Source organism: Magallana gigas, chromosome 5 (assembly GCF_963853765.1).
Source record: "Magallana gigas chromosome 5, xbMagGiga1.1, whole genome shotgun sequence".
In the NCBI taxonomy this organism is placed as follows: domain Eukaryota; kingdom Metazoa; phylum Mollusca; class Bivalvia; order Ostreida; family Ostreidae; genus Magallana; species Magallana gigas.
In genome coordinates, this window is record NC_088857.1 from 25,009,043 (window position 1) to 25,034,054 (window position 25,012).

General features: G+C 33.2%; 2 protein-coding genes across 7 annotated transcripts in view; one reads left to right on the forward strand and one right to left on the reverse strand.

Moving 5' to 3' along the window:
* LOC105337787 (CCR4-NOT transcription complex subunit 11) overlaps positions 1–23,614 on the reverse strand; it is a 76,205-nt gene extending 52,591 nt beyond the window's left edge. For all 4 annotated transcript variants that reach the window (XM_034470767.2, XM_034470763.2, XM_066084764.1 and 1 more), the window contains exons 1-3: positions 23,472–23,614; positions 23,162–23,267; positions 6,892–7,026 (exon numbers count right to left, since the gene is read on the reverse strand). In XM_034470767.2, coding sequence (XP_034326658.1) covers positions 6,892–7,026; positions 23,162–23,267; positions 23,472–23,509 — 279 coding nt within the window. In that variant the 5' untranslated portion in view covers positions 23,510–23,614. The remainder of the gene's footprint in view (positions 1–6,891; positions 7,027–23,161; positions 23,268–23,471) is intronic.
* Positions 23,615–23,757: 143 nt separating this feature from the next.
* LOC105339428 (resistance to inhibitors of cholinesterase protein 3) overlaps positions 23,758–25,012 on the forward strand; it is a 36,447-nt gene continuing 35,192 nt past the window's right edge. For all 3 annotated transcript variants that reach the window (XR_010714038.1, XM_034470771.2, XM_034470774.2), the window contains exon 1: positions 23,758–23,923. Coding sequence is in view for 2 of the 3 variants with exons in the window: in XM_034470771.2 (XP_034326662.1) it covers positions 23,758–23,923 (166 nt within the window). In the remaining variant the exon portion in view is untranslated. The remainder of the gene's footprint in view (positions 23,924–25,012) is intronic.

Consider the following 25,012-nt stretch of genomic DNA (forward strand, 5'->3'; position numbering starts at 1 on the left):
TTGATATAAGCGGCCTTTCAAAGGAAATTTGACATATGACTTAGTACACACGTACATGTACAAAGTTAGTGTTCTCTCTTTGTGATCATGTTTGCGCAATGCTTTTACATATCAACTGTAATTGTAATTATATTAATATGCATATTGCATAGTTCATTTTCACAATAAATATAAAAAAAATCAAATCTTATTGTATTATTGACATAGTGCTGAAGACTGGGCCAGACTTCATATCCTGTATATTAACTAATTTAGTTAGAAACTCCTTTTGGAAGGATACATTTGTTGCTTTTAAAAATATACAAGATAGAATGAAATTACTTACATGGCATGAATTTATTACACAACCCATATGGTACAATAAGAACATTACAATGAGGGGGAAATCAATTTTCTTTATTGATTGGTTCAATAAGAATATTGTTTATATATTGTTTATATCAATGATTTGCTGGATGAAAATGGGTCCTTTTTAAGTTTACAAGACCTTCAAAGTAAGTTTGATGTCAAGTCAAACTTCCTTACTTATCTTGGTTTACAGAAATCTATTTTAACTAGTTTACATTATCATGGAATCTCAAAAGAAGAACCCAAGGCCTTTTATACCTTTCCACATTAAATTATTTTGCTCACCTCGAAAAGGATCTAAGATCATGTATAATATTCTAAACATGGAAAATGTCACATCTTTCAATAAATCAAAATGGGGATTATTTTTTATGTTGTCAGACTTACAGTGGAAAACCATATACCAGTTACCTTTTGTCAACATTAAAAGTACCAAATTACAATGGCTGCAATTTAGAATTAATCACCACATTCTAACAACTAATAAATATCTATTTAAAATAGGAAAGGAATGTAGTAAGTTGTGTAACTTTTGTAAACAACATGATGAAACAATTTTTCATGTACTATGGGAGTGTCCTAATGTTCAAGAACTCTTTCAGCAATTTTTTGAATTCTGTCAATCAAAGAGAATTACAATCCAAAGAGATCCTTTAATTTTTATATTCGGGCTACACTCTGACCCTATTTCTACAGACATTTATTCTATCTTCTTGGTTATGAAATCCTATATCTATAGGAAAAGATGTCTTAATGAAGCACTAACAATTCATGAATTACTTATCCAGTAAAACTCGTTTAGTACGAACACGGATATAGCGAATTCTCGGATATAGCGAAGTATTTGTGAGTCCCCGATCAAATTCTTAACAATTCTTTGCAAAATTTCACGGTTATGACGAATTCGGATATAACGAATTTACGGTTATAGCGAACTGATTTTGAGTCCCACAGAGGTAAATAATAACGTTAAACAATGTTAGAACGAATTTCTTTACAGTTAGAAAAGTTTTCACTACCATTTAGCATAATAGTTTGAATGATTTTTTATTTTTATATAAATTTTTCAACTATCAATCCGATTATAAAAGGTATCAAAGTAATGTAATTCTTATTTTAAGCCTCAATCAGCAAAAATTATAGTCTGGTGAAAGAAAATATGTATATAGTGAATTCGCTATAGTTATTATTACGAATTCGTTATACGGATATAACGAATTACGGATATAACGAAGTAAATTCATTGGTCCCCAGGACTTTGCTATAACCGAGTTTTACTGTAGATATTAAAACACATATATCAACTCTAAGATATATAGCTATCCGAAATTGCAGATTAGATGATTTTTATAAGAGATGGGAAACTTGGCTTTTTCTTCTTAATAGACTTCACTAAACAATTAAGCAGACTCTGACTGTATACTGGTACTGTACCAGTTATCGGCTAAGACCAGTTATCGGCTAAACTAAGGGTTCGGGTTTATAGCATGCGACTATCCGAATTTTTTTAATTCAGTCGTCCGTTTCGAATAAAGAAAAGTAAGTTTGCTTGAAAACTTTCTTGAATATGTTTTAAACATGAGCTATAACGATCATTGTTTACCGCTGATTTACATCTTTGCACTTTCAGCTATGGGGAAAGTGACGTAATAAGTTAAAAATAGAATATGACCTCTTTGTGATACGTTATTATATCCCTTATTTGATTTGACATATTATATCAATACATATAAAATTTCTAAACAAAAGAAATTCACTAAATTCTGAGAGATTCATGGTGCAGTTGAACGCCTGATTGCACAATTATGTATTGAACAGCATACGTTCTTATGTATTACTGTATGATGATAAACGGATAATTTTATGAGTTTTGTTTATGTACAGTAACCCCTACGACCTATAGGCTGACACCGCAAGGGACATAATTCAATTTAAACTTTGCAGAATATAAAATCAACATGAAAAGGGATTTTACTGTGTTATTATCACGAAGCCGATAACTGGTACAGTAAATCGTAAAAACTCGGCAAATTTGGAGCGTGCTAAATAGCACAAAAACAAAATGTTTGAGTTCTAAATGATGATATAATCTAACAGACTGATAAATTTCTGTTCACCATTTAGAATATGTCAAGTTTTATTCAAATATATCAAGAAATAAGGAAACACGAAAAGAAAACGTAAAATTATAGCCGATAACTGGTACAGTGCCAGTAGAGATGATATAAAACTATAAATCAATTACTTACTCATGTTCAACAACCAATTCTCTCTCTCTCTTTCTCTCTCTCTCTCTCTTCCAAGGAAAAATTTTGTTTTGAAGTAAATTTTCTCAAAGCTGTTATCACTTTATTGTATACAAATGCATTTGATTGTTCAACTTCAAATAAAAAAAAAAAAAAAAAAAAAAAAAAAAAAAAAAAAAATCTTATTGTATTGTGTTTATATAAATGGATCAAACAGGGACATTTCCTTGACAATGGTTAGTTTTAACAGAACCTCAGTAAACCAGCACCCCCTGTAAACCGGCCCTTTTGTCCGGTCCGGTAGCCTGCCAGTTTAGAGAAGTTTCACTGTACTAGATTTCATATCAGTATGTGCACTCTCTGCGAAGAAAATGAGTGGAAATTGAAAATAACTGGAATTTTTCAACGTCCAAGAGCCATAACTCAATCGAAAATGGCTCGATTGTACCCAATATCAAATTTAACCTAGATATTATCATGATAATTCAGTATACCAAATTTCAATTCCGGTAGCCTGCGGGTTTAGAGAAGTTTCACTGTACTAGATTTCATATCAGTAAGTGCACTCTCTGTAAAGAAAATGAGTAGAAACTGCAAATAACTAGTACTGGAATTTTTCTACATCCAAGGGCCATAACTTTGTCAAAAGCAGCTCGATCGTACCCAATACCAATCTTGACTTAGATATCATCATGATAAACCTGTATACTAAATTTCATTTCAATATTTTCATCCTCTGCGAAGAAAATGAGCGGAAACTGCAAATAAATGGAATTTTTCTACATCCAAGGGGCATAACTCTGTTGAAAATGGCTCAATCGTAACCAATATCCAACTTGACCTAGATATTATCATGATATACCTGTATACCAAATTTCATTTCAATATGCTCATCCTTTGTGAAAAAAATGAGCAGAAACTGCAAATAACTGGAATTTTTTTTACGTCAAAGAGCCATAACTCTGTCGAAAATGGCTCGATCATACCCAAAATCGAACTTGACCTAGATATTATCATGATAAACCTGTATACCAAATTTCATTTCAATATGTTCATCCTTTGCAAAGAAAATGAATGGAAACTGTTGGTGGACCGACCGACCGACAGACAGTAGAAAAGCAATATGCCCTCCCTTCTTCGGAGGGGGGCATAAAAAAGTCCAGCATTTTGACTGTTGGACTGGAACTGTTAGATTGGAACTGTTAAAAAAGACTGTTGACTGGTGACGTCACATTCCGCGAAAAAACGTGTTATTGATTAGAAGGGGTATATTACAAAACAGTTGTTGACTGTGTCCCGGGCAACAGTTGATCTGTCAGACCAGCTCGCAAACTGTTGCCCGCGGCCCTTGGCCTTGAGCAACAGTTTGCGAGATGTACGACAGATCAACTGTTGCCCTGGAACCCAGTCAACAACTGTTTAATATCATATCATACAATATCGTATCATATGATATTATATAGTATACAATATTGTATCATATGATACAATATTATATATTGCAATATCATATGTTAGTAACAGTATCATGTGATAATGTTATAGATATAATAATACAATATCATATTATACAATATTGTATCATGATATACAATACAATACATAACAATTTAATAATACAATATCATATAAAACATAAAAAAATTGATACAATATCATATAACTTTTTACAATATAACAAATGATATTTTATTGTATCATATTAAACATTATTATGCCTTCTGTCAGTTTGTCACTATATATTCAATACTCATCTATTTTCGCATAGCATCAAAGGATTTATATAGCGTAAGCATACTATGCCGAAATAGAGCACGGCGAATATTTTCAACGAAAATCTTTCAAGTGCCAACAGCGGGATTCGAACTCACGACACTAAAATCATTGATTCTAGTATGAAGCCCAACGCGTTACCGCTACGCTAAATTAGCCGTTATTATGAACACCGGTTTTAGGTATATAAAACGTAGATATATACGATTGACATCAAGCAATTAAAATTATAAAATATATCATTTTTCCAAAAAAAAAAACTTCATTATTGACGGTAATTTTAAAGTTAAAGTTTCCTATAAACTTTTGAACAAATTGATTGAACATTTTTCAAAGAAATTCTACACGAGAATCACAAAAACGCTTTTTTAAATGACGCTTGATAAAGAATGTTCAAGAAAAAAAATTCACTGAGATTTCGTCTGCTAAACATTTCGAGTTTTCTCGGTAAGGCCAAACGTCTCTCTATTTCTTGAAAACATAACATACTTGAGAACATAAACCTTTGTTTACTTTTTATTGTACAACAACTTGTTGATTAAATAAACAATTAAATCAATTGATTACACGCAATTTGAAAAACAACAAACGCTTGCTTTTCCGGTGATTATTTTAAGGGACTTGTCAACACTCGAACGTCAGAGCTACTTATAGCAAAGCACGTCAGTATATTTAACAGTCGGCATAATAATAACAATATTATATAAATAATGTTTCATATCATACAATACTTTATCATAGGAGTCATGTTATATCATTTAACAACAAACATATCTATATACAGATCAAGGTCATGACAAACCCTCTGGTTATAAGCAATCTTTATGTGAATTAAGAACTTCAATGTTTCTCCATAAGAAAGATATGGACTGGACATGAATTTTGCACTTTCTGCCAGTGACCTTGACCTTGCCAGAATGACCTTGGGTCAAGGTCATGACACACCCTTTGCTCATAAGCAATCTTTGTATGAAGTAAGAACTTCAAATGTTTCTCCATAAGAAAGATATGGACAGGACACGAATTTTGCATTTTTTTCTGCCAGTGACCTTGACCTTGCCAGAATGACCTTGGGTCAAGGTAATGACATACTCTTAGGTCATAAGCAATCTTTGTGTGAAGAAAGAACTTCCAATGCTTCTCCATAAGAAAGATATGGACCGGACACGAATTCAGCATTTCTTCTGCCAGTGACATTGGCCTTGCCCAAATGACCTTGGGTCAAGGTCATGACACACCCTTAGGTCATAAGCAAGCTTTGTGTGAAGTAAGAACTTCCAATGTTTCTCCATAAGAAAGATATGGACTGGACGCGATTGCACAGACAGACGGACGGACAGACGGACGGACGGACAAGGTGATTCCTATATACCCCCCCAAACGAAGTTTGGAGGGGTATAATAATAATTGGTAGCAATATCTGGGACATCGTGGCATCATACACTGATAAAGTTACTGCAGTGTTTTACACCATTTTGAAATGATATTAAAGATTGACGTATCGTCAAAATTGACGTGTAGTAGGATTTTGTTAAAATTTTGGCTAAAAATGAGCAATTCGACTAGTCATCCGCATCGACAATTCGTCGGGAAAATACGGTATATAGTGCACAACTTCAAACCATGGTCTACCTATCCTGAAAATTTCAAAGTCATATCTCTAATAGTTTATGAGATTAGCTCTGCACAAAATAGGTTGTAAAAATTACAAAATCGACCGTAAATCTGGACCCGAAGGGACAACACCAAAAAATTCAAAAACATATAAAATTCAGATAATGTTCCATCATCTCTAAAAAAATTGTCAAGATGGGTTCAGTAGTTTTCGAGAAATCGCGTGCACAAAATTTGGGGGAAAAAAAATAAATAATAAACAGTACGAAAACAATAAGGTCTTTCGTTGGAAACGGAATACCTTAATTACTTAGTCTGAATATTTTTCTCTTGTAATTAAAAATAAAATTTATTCTACTGATGTAATTTAATGAGTAACTTTCTGTGAGAATTGGCTTGATGTAGTAAGAATTATTGGATACTGACATGGTCAAAATATTGAACCAAGCTGATGTACTGTAAATCATTTAATAATTTATGTCAAATGCAGTTTTAGGTCCAAGAAGGGCTAATTAATAATTGTCTCTTTACTGTGAACACAAAACAATACTTTCAAGGTATCAAGGGCAAGAAACAATAATGATAGATTATGCAATTTTTTTTACTTCGATAGCTCAAGAGTAAATTTGATTTTTAGTTTTATAAAGAAAATAAATTCACTGTAAGAGATCAAAGTTTGAGCCATTGAAAGTCACCTTCATATACATGTACTGGGTGTTCTCCCACTAAGCTAAGCCAAGTTAAATTATTATATTTTTGCCAGTTACTAAAATTTTCAGAATAAGCACTAGGTGGGAATAAACAGTACACATAATTCAAACCCATGATCCATCTACCAGTCATTTTAGCTGGAGCTCCTTCTTACAAATGTGTCACTATAATTAAAGATGCATAACAGATGTACACTTACCAAGATATGGACAAACACTGTAGCAAATGGATTAGCAGCTATTGGATCAGTACGATACATTTCATAGAGAAGAAATATGGCAGCTAATTTCTGTGTTGGGTGTGGAAGCAAATCACGATTTTGCAGCAAGAGTACCTGAAATTTAATCAACAGAAAATGGTCTTAGAATTATAAAAGTTCTATTAAATACGAGTAATGCATTTTCAATCAAATTCAATTAAATTGTAATTGATGTTGTTAATATTCATCTATATCTTTTTTTAGTCTTTGTGTAAAATCAGTATAAACAGGTGTAACAGGGTTGTGAATATCCAGTTGCCCACTCACCAATGGGAATAAAATTTCATTTGGAAAATAAGAAATTCAAAATCTATACTCCACATGGCGAGTAGTTTTTCCAGAATAGGAGTGTATTTGGTTTGTTTTTTTTATACCTGCACTTTCTAAAGAAAGTTCGGGTATATTGTTATTACCCTGTTCCATCCGTCTATCCGTCCGTCACGTTTTACTTTCTCAAACTGCTCTTATATCTTATAAACCAGCAAACTGAACTCTAAGAGTTTGATTTGGGGTGTCATGTTGTTTTGTAAAAAGGTTTCAAAAATTCTCTGGTAGTCCTGGGGATCAAATAATTTGTAAAAAATGATGTTTTTTCACAAAAAACCTTCTTCCTCCTACATTTTCAACAGTAGACAAATCATCTCTTGGAATATGTTTTAGGGTATCCTATAGATGCGCAATAAGGTTTCAGAATTTTCAATTTTGTCCTGGGGTCATTTAATGGCTGAAAAATGACGTGTTTTTGGGGGTTTTTTTTAACTGGTTTCAAAAACGTCTTTTTTTTGCAGTAGCCAAATGATCTTCTAGAATATGATTGGGGGTGTCATATTGAAGTGTGATCAGGTTCCAGAATTTTTTTTTTTTTATTAACTTAAGTGGGCAACAAAAAATAACGTTTTTAATTTTATGGACTAAAACATGTAACTTAATACTCCATTGCCGAGTGGATAAAGTGTCAGACTTGTTATCCGTACATCCCGAGTTTGAATCCCGAATGGGCTTTTGTTGTTACTTACTGGAATAATTATTTTAAATATTCATTTTTTATCCCGAAACTGCAAATTTTTTGCTTATTTGACATTTGTACAGTTTATTCATCATTATATCTTTCATTATCAAAAAAATTCCTGTTAATTTGATCGACTTTTTCCAGGTGTGTAAATATTCCACCTTAATGGATAGACACATCATATCTTGGGATATGATAGGGACTGTTCTATAGATGTGCATTACGGTTTTGAAAAATTAAATTTAACCCCGAGGCCCATTACCTACATACTGTTTGATGCCCTTTAAGGATCAAGAAAATATATGGTTAAGGGGTGGGGATCTCAAGAGATATTTGTGTACTTCCTGTTCGAGGTGGGTCACGACCACCTCTGGGGCCCATGACCTACATATAGTTTGATGTCCCTTGACACAAGGAACAAGAATATATATGGTTTAAGGGTGGGGATCTCAACTGTTTTGAAGATATTAAGGAACTTGCTGTTCAACAGGTCTAGGCAACCTCCGTTTTTGGAGGATAGATTTTATCCTCCAAAATTGGAGGATAGATGTTTGCGCCCCCTGGTGAATCTTTTCAGGTGAAGGGCAATTAACTTTGTTTTTACAAAGGGAGTTAACTATGAATAAAATATAATTATTATACAATAAAAATATCACCTTTTTGGCTATTAATAATCATATTTATTGATAATATTTAATAAATATTTAAGTTTAAATAATTGCAGGGCTGATTTTAAAGAAAAATATCTTATGTGAAGACTCTCACATTTTTTTCAATATTCAGGATAATTGATATCTATAAATGGTATCATTTTGATTGATAAAATTTAACAATGTCTTTTTGTGTGAAGGGATTAAATTTAAATGATACTTAATAACCTGTGAATTAATTAGAATAAGAGCTACAAAGTTCTTAAGGTATATGCAAACATTTACTTTGTACATGTACAATATAGCAGATCAAGATATCTATTATGTGTCTCTAAACGTGAATGAACTCATTAATGTCTAAATGAGGAATAAACATCACTTTTTGTTGTTTTTATTAAATGAAACAGATGTAAATAGTCTATGTCATTTGTTTAACTGAACACAGGAAGTACACACTTTCAAAGCATATTGTGAAAATACTATACAATTAGAATTTCAAATCGCCGCATACAATCATTAGTTTATTTCCTTAACTTTAATTCCCATATGGTCTGGTGCTTGCATTTTCTCATTAAAGATATGCACGAAGCCTTTGAAATATACCCATGCTATCCTCCAAAAATGGAGGATAATTTCACCCACAATGCAAAGTGACTTTCCATATATGGTAAAAATCAGCAGCCATCTTGAAATTGAGCTATCCTCCAAAAACGGAGGTTGCCTAGACCTGTTCAAGGGGGATCAGGACCACCAACAGGGCCCATGACCGACATAACATTTGATGCCACTTGACATCAGAAACAATATGGTTTAGGGGTCATGATTATAACAGTTTCTGAGATATATTGTAATTTCCAATTCCTGGGGGGTGGGGATGACCCCAGGGGTCAGATCTTATAAACCCTATATATTACCAGTAACAGTCAATATATGATTATGAAAACCCTATATTATTATCTTTGTCCGTTTTCAAGTTACCATTTACAATAGAGTCTACGATTCTTCCTACAAGGTTCAATGTTAGACCCTTTTGAACCCCCCCCCCCCCTCCTCCCAGAGAAAAGTGGTTGTCTAACCCAAAATGAGAAAAATCAAACCAGGGTGCACAACTAGATATGCAGGCCTATCGTATCCTAGAGTTTTGTACAATTCTGTTCAGCCATCTCTGAGAAACAAGTTCAGAGCGGGAAAGAAGAAAAAGAAGAAGACAAAGAATAATAATACATGTAATAAGAACCGTACAAAAACAATAAGTCTCCAAATTTCATTCAGGAGACTTAAGAATTAAACCAAGATAAGATCATCAAACGTCAATAATTTAAAGATAATTGACAATTTCTTATTCTAAGGGGGTCAGGATGACCCCTTAGGGTCATAACTTACATGCCATAATGATCTGATGCGCCATGATCTAAGGAGGAATAATATCTTTGGATTAAGGTGGGGATCTCAATGGTTTTTATGATATTTGATAATTTCAGGAGGAGCACTTGGGATCATGACCTATATACCATCTGAAATGCCTTGAACAAAGAAACAATAAGATATCCTCATGATATATGATTCAATTTAAGAACCAAGATATAGATCAATAATCTATGTTTTGTAATGCTTCCTATGTATATATACATGTATCAGTTAGTGTTTTGGTCTTCAATTCATGTTCATGACATCGACTGTAGTATGGCTTAGTCTTAATTCAAATTAGTACATAAAAAAAGTCAAATATATGACTTGGAACCCCCATCCCCAAACAAACTCAAATATAAACTGTTGCCCCCCCCCCCCCCCCTTAATTGTCGAATGATCGTTTAAAATAAAAATAAAATTTGGGGTCTAAAAAGTTTTATAAACTGGTAAAAAATGTTATTCTTAAAACAAATTTACACTACACCTTGCATAGTTGACAAATGATCTATTGAGATATGATCAGGCCTATAAAAAAAAGTTGTGTGTTAGGTTAACACTGATGAAAAAATTAGGTTAGGTAGGTAGGGATATTTTTTTATTTTATCATTTTTTAGCCGGGCTCTGCTGAAAGCAGAGTCCTGGCTATAGGCAGGCCAATCGCCAATGTTACTATAAATAGCACAAATAAACAATCAGAGGCCGGAACGGCCACTAAGGCGTCGAGCTGACATTTTCTTTTATATAGAATGATATCAATAATTTGAATTTCTGTACTAATATATGTAGTCGTTTATCAAATAATATTAGAATAAAAAAGGAAATAAATTACGTTTTGTGCTGTTTCAAAAACAATAATCAGTATATTTCGTTATAAAATAGGTAGTGATGAGTTTATAATACAATAACTCATCATGGTTACAAAAATCGAAGAAATTTCAAAGTTAAAAAAAAATTATTATTTTCTTTCTGCTTTAAAAAATCTTTGCACATTTCACAGGCTCATAATTTGAATACATTAACAGTGTGTCCCTAATTATAATAATAAAACATACTTTTATTTATTCCAATTCCCGTTTGAAACAAGATTACCTATGCTATGGTTGTTTACAAACAAATCCACAACACGTGCTATCTAAAATGCTCGACCAAACCAACTGCATTATCGTGTTTATTACTTGCAACAAAATCTCTGGATAAGTTTATCGCTTACAATTATTTTGGAGACCATGCCCGATAACAAATACATTTACATATCAAATTTTATTTCTATCGGGCACAGTCTCCAATCAAAATGTAAGTGATAAACTTAAATAATATTTTAGGGAATGTTTACATTGCACCTTATTGTATTCATCCGCCATTTCTTGATTAAGCAAATTTATACTAATGCAATGAGTTGTCAATAACCAGGGAGGCAAAGTTGGTTTTTTTGTACACAATTTAGTTGAATAAAAGGAATACAAATCTTGTAATACGTTTAATACTTCAAGGAACTTATTTTTTATGTGCATTAAAAAGGCGGTGCAGTGCATGAATTTTTGGACGATTGCCAATCCAGACGATCGCTAGAAGGCTGCCGAGCATTAGCTCGACGCCTTAAAAAACCAAACAGGGTCAAGGTGGAGCTTCCACTATACCAAATAGTTACTCAAAGAGCCACGTTTTGTCAAAAGTGTTGGCATTTTGTTTCTTTTTTTTAAATTTCGAATGAATTGTCTATCTTTTTTAGTTTTCTTATTAATAACGTGTTTTTAAAACATTACTATGCATTTTGAACACATACAATGCACATGAATTTCCATGAACTACTTTGCTGCACGATAAAGAAACGGGGATTGAATATATAATGCTTGTTGCAAAATTCAAGGCAGCAACTGTTGAACTTTTTAACTTCTACTAGACAGACTTATTTTTTGTTTATAGCCGCTTACAAAATTTGGTCGCTCTCTAATGCTTTGCCGACATTAAATCATGAGAGAGAGAGAGAGAGAGAGAGAGAGAGAGAGAGAGAGAGAGAGAGAGAGAGAGAGAGAGATTTTCAGTCTTTACTACACAATATGCATAAAGACACACCAAAAGAGCCCGGCTTTCAGTACTTCAGTACTTTGATTTTTTTTGTATGAATCCTAAGAATGTTTGTTTGTGTCATATCTAAAAACAGATTTTTTAATAGAAATAATATAAAATTCACAATCGGATGAAAACAGACATATAAAAATGGTCGGATCGGGGCATTTTTCTAGGTTAGGTCGGGTTTCCCTAAACACACATTTTTTTTTTTTAGGCCTCAGAAGTCATATTTCTACCTTGGATCCCAAGGTAGAAATATGACTTCTGAGGCCTAAAAAAAAACCTGATATTCATTGACAAGTTAAAATTAATAACAATAAATGATTCAAGTTATAAATGTTTATTCTCCACATCCACCCCCCCCCCCCCCCCACCCACCAATCAAACCTGGTTCTAACGATTCAGTCTTCTTACATTCTTACATGTGTACAGTAGCAAATTTTAAATCATTTCTTGATTGCTTTTTCTCTCCTAATGCACATTAACATTTTGGGAATTGTTTAATTCAATTTTTAAGATTTAGAAACAAAATGTTATAAGCATGTGTATTCTACTGTGGAATCATTAAATTTCATGGGGGCCAATTTTCGTGGATGGCTTAAATTTACAGGTTCGCGGGGACGAAATTTTGTGTATTTTCATATATCTACAAAAGGAAATATGACTTTATTACCCTAATTAACAATTCGTGGAGGATGTTATTTCGTGGATGAGAGGTAACCACGAATTCCACGAAAATTGAGCCACCTCGAAATCTAATGATTCCACAGTATTTGGGGCAATTGTAAAGTCTCCTTAACAAAGCAGTGTCATCATTAGGCTAGGAATTACCCACATGGATCAAACACTACATATGAATAAGATAAAATACTTTATTATTTCTAGTTCTAGAATGTCAGGGTGTCTCCAAGGGGGCATAACTTATATATACAACTTGATGCTCAATGACACAAAGAGCAAGAATAAATTATATGGTTCAGGGATGAGGATCTCAGAAGTAAAAAAATATACAGTGTATCATCATTTTCTATTTCATAAAGGGGGGAGGAGGTTTTATAAAGACAACACCTTTGGGTCATGTACTTTACACCATTTGATGCATCATAATGACATTTGAAGATATTTTGTATTTTCCTGTTTCATGGGGTCAGAACAGTCCCATAAGGTCATGGCATACATTGTATTTGATGCATTATAATACATTAAGAAAGAAATACTCCTTCCTTCCTTCCTATTATAACTCATATAAAAATGATAAGTCTCTACACTTACTTACATGTAATACACAAATTTAATAAGAAATTGTTTATACAGGTCAACTCAATAGTGCAAGTCTGACAAACGAAAAACTAACTTTTGCAATTAAAATGACAGAAACTTTAAAAATGCGATATGATAGGTAACGATGATAAGCTTAATATTTAAATATTAAAAGATGATGATACAGTATGCTGTCAAAAAGAGATCACTTATCTAGAAAGTTAAAGCACCGTAATACTTATGTATGCTGGCATCTCATTATATTGTGCTACTACATGTATTATGCTTACCTATATTGGTCAACATCATAATGATAATCCAATTATTAAAGCACAATAATGAATTCCTTTAGCTGATCATCACAAAAGGAATGTTTATGCATGTTAACTAATCCTTTTCTGCATATGGAAAACACATGCATGTACATGTATACAAGAAACCGGCCGCCATCTAATCAAAGAGCTGGGTAAAACTAGTACCCGCTAATGAGACCTGCATACAGGTGTGTTGTGTACGCAACTTCAGACAAAGATCAGTTATTTGTAACATGCATGTATTTTTATGACCTATTCTTCAAAACCCCTTGCACTATTTAATTAGGTAAATAACAGCTTTATGAGGGTGAAGGACACCTGCATATAGTGATGTATACTTACTATTGAAATAAACAATAAAGTATAAATACATGTATAATATTTACCCCCAAAATAATGTTACCTAACATTGAAGTGCAATGGGTTAGAGCATTTACATGTCTGTAAGAGCATTGGGGTCCAAGGTGTACTTTTGGTAATTTTACTATTGATATAAATGAATTTTCATGGGGAGGGGGAGGGGGTTTGGACCCCTCACTCCCACCCCTTCTCTAAATCTGGTGCATATTATACATTTTCTCAGAGCGCATTTCTGAATGCCACTGGCTCATGACTGCCAATTAATATATAATGGGGGTTGTACGAGTGTACAATGAGTGTACAATGTACACTATTCATCAAAAATACCTTATTTTTAATTTTATTTCCATATATTATATTATTAATCCTCGCACACCACTGTTCCTTGCATCAAACAGTTCTTACCAGTGTATTCGCCATTATGTGATCAGCCACCTGTTGACTCTTCATGTGGTCAATTGGTCAATGTTTGTATTTAACAACATCCAGTGTCAGAAGCATACACCTGTCTCATGTCGGACTTTACAGTTTATCCACGTGTAGGAAGATCAGCAATAATTATGATTTGATTTAAAACTTATTTACACTGTTTTTGGGGGGCCCTGATTTGGGGCCGAAATTCCACCCCTATCCCAGTTGGAAAGAACTATATATATATGATATTAGTCAAATTTGGCCCCCAAAATTCACTATTTTTTAAAATGATTCAGGTACACTAATTTGTTGTGTTATTTTATAAAAGAGATGACATGAAATATGTTTTTCACTTAATTATTTGATTTATATGCACTCACTGGCAGTATATGACGTCAGAAGTGACGCTATTTTTATAATTCAATCAAAATCTATCAAAAATTGACATTTTTAAAATCTTTTTTCGAATGGGAAATATAGAGCGACTCTTTGAACAAGAACAAACTTTTTGTCACTTTTAAGTATTGGAGAGATACATCTTTGGTGAAAATATTTTGTTTGTTCAGGCAGTCGCTTTATGTTTCCTTAAAGAAAAACTGCCTCAAAGCAAGCCGTTTTATGCTAAAAATGAGAAAATGGCGGGAAAAGGTAAACTTTATGTCGTATTTAAAAATTCTGGGCACTAAAATAAAAATGAAAATTATGAAAAAACTTCAAATGTATATTTGTAAAAATAAAACAAAGAATTACAGTAAAATTACAATGTTCATTTTAGGGGGCCATTTTTGGCTCAAACCATATATAGTCCTTTCCTAATATTTTCCCTAATTTGAACCCCAAAATTCCCTATTGTAATTTTCAAAAAAAAAATTTATGTGCAAGTTTTCAAAATTTTCAAGATAGACTGATTAGAATAATGAAGATTTCAAAGTTCTAGAAAAAGAAGCATTGAGCTTTAATTAGTATTTGAATAAATGATAGAAATTGTTAAATTTTCTTATAATCAATAAAAATGAATTTTCCCAATTTTCCTGTTTTGTTGCTTTTTTCCCAATTGAAAGGGCCCCAGCCCCCAGTCCAAAATGGTGAGAAAAAACACTGATTTACTTTATGTCCTGTTATGCAGTTAAACAGTATTGTGTTACTAAGACACTATAAAAAAAGATCGATCATATGCACGACTTGATAATGATGATATATGACATACAGCCGTTTATTCACAATGTTTAATTTTAATAGAATTTATCTATGTACTGGTAGTATGCAGGCCCGAAAGTTCAACTGTGGGCCAATAAACTTTGACCAGTTAGGGGCCCAAAATGGCCCCTAAGGTTTCAATGGTTAACCACAACCCTGTGCAGGGTTGTCTCTAAAAATTGAAGTAAAAAGAAGAAATTAAAAAGTGTCTAGCTTATAGCTAGATTGTGTTAGAAATGCAATAATAGTCGGGTAATACCCTGCCTGTGTAATAATTTTACTTCCGGATTGAAATGTATCATCCATTTAGCCAATCAGATGTCTCTGTTTCTGAACAGTCATTGCTTAATTATTGTTTACATATGTACATTGTATGATTAGAAAAATCGGTGGGAACCTGTGTGTTATACGAGGGTCAATCAAAAAATACAAAGACAAAGTGGCTGTCTATCATGTATTTTTCATTAAAGCCATTTTGAATCATTTTAAACCAGTTAAATATGTATTGCAAGATAACAATGAAAGTGAAATGAACCAAATTCACATGACCACATATAAGAAGCCGGTCATTTTGCACCTTAAATTTTTTTAAAGAGTTATCTCCCCTTGTTAAAAAAGAAGAACATTTAATTTCGTCAAAATATCTGCGGTAAATGTTTCATTTTATTTCATATTTTAAAAAAGAGAAAGTTTATGCATTTATTAACCAAGAGAGTTTTACAAATTTTAAGTTACTTTTTACAATATCTTATTAAAACATACGTTGCCCATAGACTCCAATGCAAAATTCAAGGTGTAATTAGTTGGACCATAATCAATATTTTGAAAATTCCTTTGGTGGAGTATTTTTATTTGATAACATCTTCAAAATGATATCATGTTTAAGAATATCAGACCATTCATTTATTAGGTACAAAATGTGGTCCTTATACCTTAAGCAACAATACTTATTTCATTGATATACGAAGTTTCATTCCATTTAATGAAAAGGTATTTTGGTTACCCGGTTTTAAAGACAACATGTTTTGCATCCACGGCGTTGAAAACATGACGTCAAGATGACACAAGCACAGTTAATAAAAATATCCAATCTTTTTATCACCCTGAGTCTTTTGTGCTTTTCACCTTACAGTTTAAATCAGCACTATATCACTTGACATCTAAGTTGTCCACATTTGTTCGAAAATCCTAAGTAAGTTCCTCCAAGTTTTCTTATTTTTACCGCATGTCTCTTCAGAAAATTCCTGAATGTCAGATGACATTATTTATTTTTTTATTAAATATTTATAGATATTCTTTTCTCTTTCATACTGTTTGATGATCAAAATACATTTACCACAACCCCCACAGAACGTGCTAGAGTTACACGCAAATGTGCAAATAATTTTTTTCACCATTAAGCATTTCCACAGTTTTTATCGGGGTTTTTTTCGAGTTAGATCCACACTGTTTATACTCTTCGTTGCGCTGTGACGTTTGGCGACATCAATCTTTGTAGTCAATTTTAAAGAGGGCTATATGTCTTTAGTTACTGATATCTGTTCAACAAATCTATATATCCCGTCAATATTTGGTACATAGAATATCATGAACATTTTTTTATTTCAGTTTTCAGTATTAGTTGGTTTTAAGCTAAATTTATGGGGATATTACTTTCAACAGAATATGGTTTATTGTTTACAGAACACAAGGTTTGACCGTACATCGTGACCTCATTTTTGCAGGATTGGATTCTAAATAGTTCTTAGAAATAAAGGAATATATGAACTGTTTTGATTTTAAATTGTTTGAAACAAATGCTTAATTATGTCTACTAAATTTAGTAATAATTTGAAGTTAAATAACATAGCTATAGCAAAAGTTTTCGTACTTTTTGATTGACCCTCATATAGTCATTCTTCTATCTGTAAGCAAGTTGAGAGGTCGTCTGGTGAAACTCTTCGGGTAGTGTTCTACAGAACAGGGATGTGAGCTGTACGTGTCGGACAGCAACAGAATTGTAAGCTAGACCACTCAGTTATTACCAGTAAACCTGTTGCTGTACCTTGTGTCTTGGTGACTTGAAGGTGTATTGGTGACGTTGACAGTGTCCTATGAATTGATATCTGGCTGAACATTGTATCACAGTGGTGGCAAACAGAATTGCTTGTTCAAATCATATCAGAGGTTAATTTTGTATTTGGATTTATTCTTAGTATTTCTCTAATCATATAACCAAGGTTGACCCTACTCTAGGAAAAATTAAACAAGCATTCTGAGAGTATTGCATAAACAATAAACGTCCCCTACCGGTTTGTAGAAATTTGTGAAAACAATGCACCATTATGCAGAATATCATTTCTTACCATCTCAACAGACCAACCTAATAATGAACCCGATTGTAATAATACATAAAACCTTGTCGATTAAATTTACAACACAATGCTTGACACTATTTTACAGAGCTTATTTGTTTGTTAGAAACAATAAAAGGAATGGTCCAAGAAATGCACGATATTATTACTGACAACATACTTTCCTCATTTATTCTGATAACAAACCAGAACATAAAAAAATTGGAATATAAAAAATTTATTTTCTCAAAAATATGTCAACCAGACGCTACAAAAGTGTAAACTTGATCTGTAGTTTGACACTTTGAAGCTGTTCTGCAAATTTCATATTATTCCTCAAACGCATAAGAAAAAAAGTGTGGAAAACTGAAGTGGGACATACAGACAGATGGACAGACTGGCGGACGCAGAGGAAAGCTATAGTCCCCTCCGGTGAAAAATGGTAGGGGACTTATAAGCACCGAGTTTGTTCAAGTCCAGTACAATCTCTAGATTTAGCTATATAGCTTTATTAAGCTATTCAAAATAGCTTGATAAAGCTATTTATATGCAACTTTTCAAGAAAATATTCATTATAATAGACAAAAAATCGCAATTAACTTGCTACTCATATTTGCACCATTAACCATTAAAAACTTAAGCTGGCTCTATACACCACTTTTTGATGACGCAGTACGCAAAAAAGTAAATATGAAAGCATGCAATTACGGTACTGGCTGATTTAAACTGAGGCGAATTGTATGGGGACCGCTATTTGAAACAAGAGGCCGATGGGACCACATCGCTCACCTGAGCAACAATGGGCGTTCAAAAGATATTGTGCCATATGGTCCCTCGGTAGAATAACAAAAAATAAATATTATAAAGTATTCGAATTTTATACTTATTTTAGCATACACGTAATCTTTGACATTGTACCTTCATGAAATACTATTTTTTACCAGAATAAGAAAATCCTCAAAAGATATAAAACTAAACATTTGGTAGGGGTACACTGTTAAGTTGTTAACTTCCAATTCCCTATATTTTCGTTCTGCCCCCTCCTCCCACTTTGTAAAGTGATCAAAATATATGAGAGCATATAGGTACATTTTTTTCATCAACTACTTACCAGTTATTGTATTTAAAAAAAATATATAATAGTTATTGTTTTTTATTTAAAAAATCCTACATGTATAGATGTGAAGAAGAAAATTGTACCTCAATGTACTCAATTCCTCAAATTAAAAACATTCAAAATTTTTATTTGTCTTCTCCATTATAATTAAATGACTGTTATTTACTTCGCGTACAAACCAGGATAATTTTCCGCTGTGATATTTTCTTAGGAATAGCGATAATTACTTTATCCCTGCAACAGATATGTGTCAGAACTATAGAAACTGTTTTAAAGATGTCGTTTTTATTTACTCGTGTCTGAAAAACTATCAAAATTGATGTAGATTTCACATATTTATTGTATAAAGAGGGGGCCCCAGAGAGTAGGTATTTAATTGATTATCACTATAAATAAAATCAGGGGGTCTTGCATAGAGACACTCAAATCGGTAAGGCTACCGATAAATGGATAATTAGAAGAAGTAGGCTGATAACACTTTATGACAGGTCATTCGTACTAAAATAAAAGTTGCTACAATTATTATAAACAAGAGGCCAATTGGCCTTAACGGTCACCTGAGTAGCATATATTCAATACACAAACTTGTCATGGAGTCTCATATATGCATCTAATTAATTAGGTTTCATACTGGAGTAGAAAAATTATAAATTTGTAATGACAACCACATTTAATTCAAAAAGAACTGTGAAACCTATAATTTTGGTGAAAAACTAAAAGATCTGGTCTACAAAATAATGAATTTAGTTTTCCTTTCAGGTGTGTGGGAGTAAAGAAGATAATTTTTTAATGTTATATGCATTAGCATCTATACATCCATTTTGGCCCTGCCCTAGAGTCAAAACCCATACCCCAGGGGACATGAAAATTAAAATTTCAGTAGAGGACTGGTAAACATAATTATTAGTCGGTTTTTTTATACAGATGTGTGAGAATAGAGAAGAAGATTTTTAAACATTATATGCATTAACACTTAATTGCCATATTGCCCCCCCCCCTCATGTCCTGAACCCCTGACCCAGGGGCCATGAATTTCACAATTTAGGTAAAGGAGATTGTGGATATCATAACCATGTATTCAGTTTTTTGCCCACATTTGTGGGAGTAGAGAAGAAGATTTTTTAAGATTTAAATCATTTTTACTATATGGCCATATTGGCCCCACCCTAGAGCATGAACACCTAACAAAGGGGTCATGAATTTCACAATTTTAGTAGAGAGCCTCATGGACATCATAATCATGCATTTAGTTTTTAACAAATATATATGGGAGTAGAGAAGAAGATTTTCTAAGATTTAATACATTTTTACTATTTGGCCATATCGGCCCCACCCTAGAGCCTGAACCCCTGACCGAGGGGTCATGAATTTCACAATTAAAGTAGAGGGCTTCATGGACATCATAACCATGCATTTAGTTTTTAACAAATATATATGGGAGTAGAGAAGAAGATTTTCTAAGATTTAATACATTTTTACTATTTGGCCATATTGGCCCCACCCTAGAGCCTGAACCCCTGACCCAGGGGTCATGAATTTCACAATTTAGGTAGAGGGCTTCATGGACATCATTATCATGCATTTAGTATTTAACAAATATATATGAGAGTAGAGAAGAAGATTTTTTAAGATTTAATACATTTTTACTATTTGGCCATATTGGCCCCACCCTAGAGCCTGAACCCCTGACCCAGGGGTCATGAATTTCACAATTTAGGTAGAGGGCTTCATGGACATCATAACCATGCATTTAGTTTTTAACAAATATATATGGGAGTAGAGAAGAAGATTTTCTAAGATTTAATATATTTTTACTATATGGCCATATTGGCCCCACCCTAGAGCCAGAACCCCTGACCCAGGGGCCATAAATTTCACAATTTTGGTAGAGGGCCTCATGGACATCATAACCATGCATTCAGTTTTTTCCTCACTTGTGTGGAAGTAGAGAAGAAGATTTTTGAAAATTTGGCTTTTTTTGCATATTTGGCCCCGCCCGTGGCACCCCAGGGGTGGTAGAGCCATAAATTTCACAATTTAGATTCTTCTTACCATAGAGATGCTTCACACCAAAAATGGTAACGATTGGCCTGGTAGTTTTAAAGAAGAAGTTAAAAATGTAAAATTGTTAACGCACGACGCACGACGCACAACGCACGACGACGGACGAAGACCAATTGCAATAGGTCACCTGAGTGACTCAGGTGACCTAAAAAAAGATATTGTTCATAAAATGAATATATTTCTATACATCTATGCATTGAAATATGCATTAAAGTAGCATTTGAAAATTATTGAAAATGTCCAAATTATAAAGTATTAAATTCATTTATCTATGAAATTCTTACCTTTCTTATATCTATTATGCAAAATAGTATTTAAAAGTATTAAAAACTATTACCGTATTTTTCGGGGCATAGGCCGGTATTTTTTTTCTCCAATGCGCGAGCATCGGCTTATCCCCCGGGATCGGCTAATCATAGGCTCAAAGTTGAAAAAATTAAACAGTCAAATTTAAAATCCACTGTTTTTAGCAGTTTATCATCAGGGTTGTTGTTTTTTTTTCGTCCGTTTGAACTATTGTTCGATAGTTGCAGATACATAGATATAACAGAGCCCGTTAGTATATACGTCTCTGATAGTTGTCCCGTTGATAATTTTTGTAATGACATTGCGAGTAATAAAATGTACAGTACTGTACGAGGTATTTCTTTACAACCCCAATCAAAAGAATTTTTTCCCCCACGTTCACGTATGAACCCTGGAAACTATTAATGCGTAGTAAAAAAAAAACGGAACCGGGTAGAATGAAATATGACGGAACTTTTGTGAATTTCTTCTTGTCTGCGTTCGTGGGAATCACTGGTCTTGGGTGCAGAATATATCAATGCTTTGTGTTTTTACAGTTAATTTTCTGTTGGATGAAATAACGGTATTCTGGTGTCGTGTGTATATACAAAGGTGTGAAACCCGTGACTATTTACACAGCCTGGGGGCACGTAGTGTACACCCTTACACCTCACCGCATTAATTGTGTTTTTAACATTACAACTTCTTTGCATAACGGCAAGTCACTTTTTAATTTATTAATGAAAAAAAACACAAATTAAATATTTTATGTGTGGTATTTCGTTTTCTCATTCATGCGATTACGGGGGATAACTCTATTTGAATATGAAACCACGTGTTGAGCTAATGGACGCCATACCCCGATCTACAAGTAGCTTTCAAAGTATTACTTGATTAAATGAAATTGAGCAGTAAGGTTTGAATAAAATATAAAAGGTTTGGTAAAATATCATACTTAGTTCTATCAGACAGTACCACGGAGGTTGGTGTTGCAATTAAATTTACATTATGTAAAATTACGATACCTAACGATATATACCGACGAATACGGAAGAGACCAAACAACCACAAAACACAATTATATTTTTTTTAAATGTTTAAAATATATATGTTAAGCAAATTTAATAACTTTAATTACTCTTTTGACTTTCTACATCGATATTCTGAAAGTATATACTTAATACGACAACTTAAATTCCTTCATCATGCAGCGGTCATACTTTCACCACAGTAATCATCGATTGAAAATCGGCCTCTCCCCAAATTCGGCTAGTCTATGGATTTTTCCTGAATTTTGTCTGAAAATGAGCAATTCGGCCTATGCCCCACATCGGCATATGCCCCGAAAAATACGGTAAGTAGTATAATTATGATTTTCATAGGGTACATTTTCTCCAGGAGAAAACGTACCCTAGAGATTGGGTATGTTTTCTCCTGGGTACGTTTTCTCCTGATACCCTCTAAATAAAGCAATATAACTAAATCTGGAGATTATACTGGACCTGTTATTGAATGCCATCGTAAGACACCCACAGCCAGTCTTGCTTCTCTTAATTACCTCAAGGTAAGACCGTGGGTTTCTGACAATGATTAATAGCCGAATTTACTTGTTTCCAGTTGCCAAGTTTACCAGGTGTCAAGTGGACTCGTACCCTAACTAAACAATAAACATAAACATAGACATGCATAACTAACTGAGACATACATATCCTGTATTTGTTACGTACAATCGATGATCCGACTTTGAAGTGGTCTTGTTTCGTGAAATAATGATGGAAACTGGTGGCCAAACTTTCGAATGACTGAGTTTGAGTCGTGTCTTCTGAAAGGACGCTGAAATTTTCACCATTATCATTATCAACTTTGAGGAGTTATTTCCCTTTATCGCATTTATCATAGATGAACATCATTCCCTTACTAAATATCAAGATAAAAAGTTTTTTATCAATTAAATGCCATTAGCTTTTAGTTGAGTGTTTTAAAACTGAAATTTGAAAATCATCATTGAGATATAAAGACATTAGAAAACACTTTTACCTCAATAAAGAAGCTAATTCCTTTACGGACAGCGCCATCTTGCTTGTTGTAAAATCTCGCGCGATTCACAATTTGGTAAAGATTTTTCTCGATGAAGTTTAATAAAATGTACAACGTATTATATATCGTAATTTTGATCCACTCAAAACAGCATGGAAATACTGATTTGCCGTGTAAGTGAATAAAACAAGGGAGTCGGGCACCTGTCACGTGATTGATTAGCGAGACTTGACATTATAGTACAGACGATTGTTGTTGACATTGGTTTCAGGAGCAAGGTAGAAAAATGCCGTTAATTTCAGGAATGAGCGACGTGCGAGTCATTATCACCTGTGTAGCAATTGGAGGATGCTTATTAGTTCTATATCCAAAAGTCTTTTCGCCGATAATTTCAAACATGTTTGGTGGAAAAAAAGTGAAAACGTCACAGGCAGCTCACATGGGTGGTATGGGTAAGACATTATTGACTGTTAAATTTCAATTGAAATAGTTTCACCAACACAATAATGAATAATAGTAACCACCACCATCATCATCTTCATCATCGATATCATCATCATCATGTCACCATCAAGAAAGCTCCTGACATCAGAAACAAAATGATAGCTAAAAAAAAAATATATAAATTGTGGTCAGTGGTCTGGCGGATTGGCTGTTCGTTCGCTCTAAAACGCGTTCGCCCTTAACACTGTTTGCTCTAGTTTTCGTTCGTCCTAGGTCCGTTCGCTCTTGACGCCGATCGCACTGGGTCCGTTCCCCTTAATTTTATATATAGTCTGTCCCAAGATATCTTGGATTCACATTTTGCTTAATTGCTTGATATTTATAAATACCTCAGGGTTCAAACGATGTTCATTCAAAAGTATAAAAAATTTCCAAGATTTCTCAGTCGAAACGCCCCTGTTAGCGTATCAGGTTTCAATACAATGCTAAAAAATGTGATGTCTACGGAGATTTTGTATTGCAGCAAGCCCGGATGATAACGTTGAAAAATAGCGCGATGTATTCCGAGTGTATTCCGAATGGAGTAAAGATGTAAACATTCCCCATTATAAATCTCCGTAAGGAATCTGTTTTAGTTCCTGTGAATTTTTCTGAGTGACAGTTGATAATGTGTCAATGAAATTATCTTGTAAATTATCCCTTTCAACTATTACAAGTGCACTTCTTTCACAGGTATGTGTATTTGTTTTAAAAAATTGTCCAAATGTGCTGCATACAGTGCTATGGCATTTTTGTTCAATCATAGACACATTTTTTTTTTTTTTTTTTTTTTTATCTTTTATTAAAATCATTCTTCATCACAAAACATACATATTTTGATACTCGTATCGTATAAATATATCTTCTGTGTAATAAGCATAGTTTTACATGCATGAAAAAAAAATACTATTGTTATACATATTAAATCTATTGTACAATAATTATAATAATTAGTATTCATCATAAACATACATCGTATTACTGTATCACATATCATTTATCAAAAATATGGTACTTCATATACTGTTTTTAAATTATAGAAAGTTTCCAACATTTTT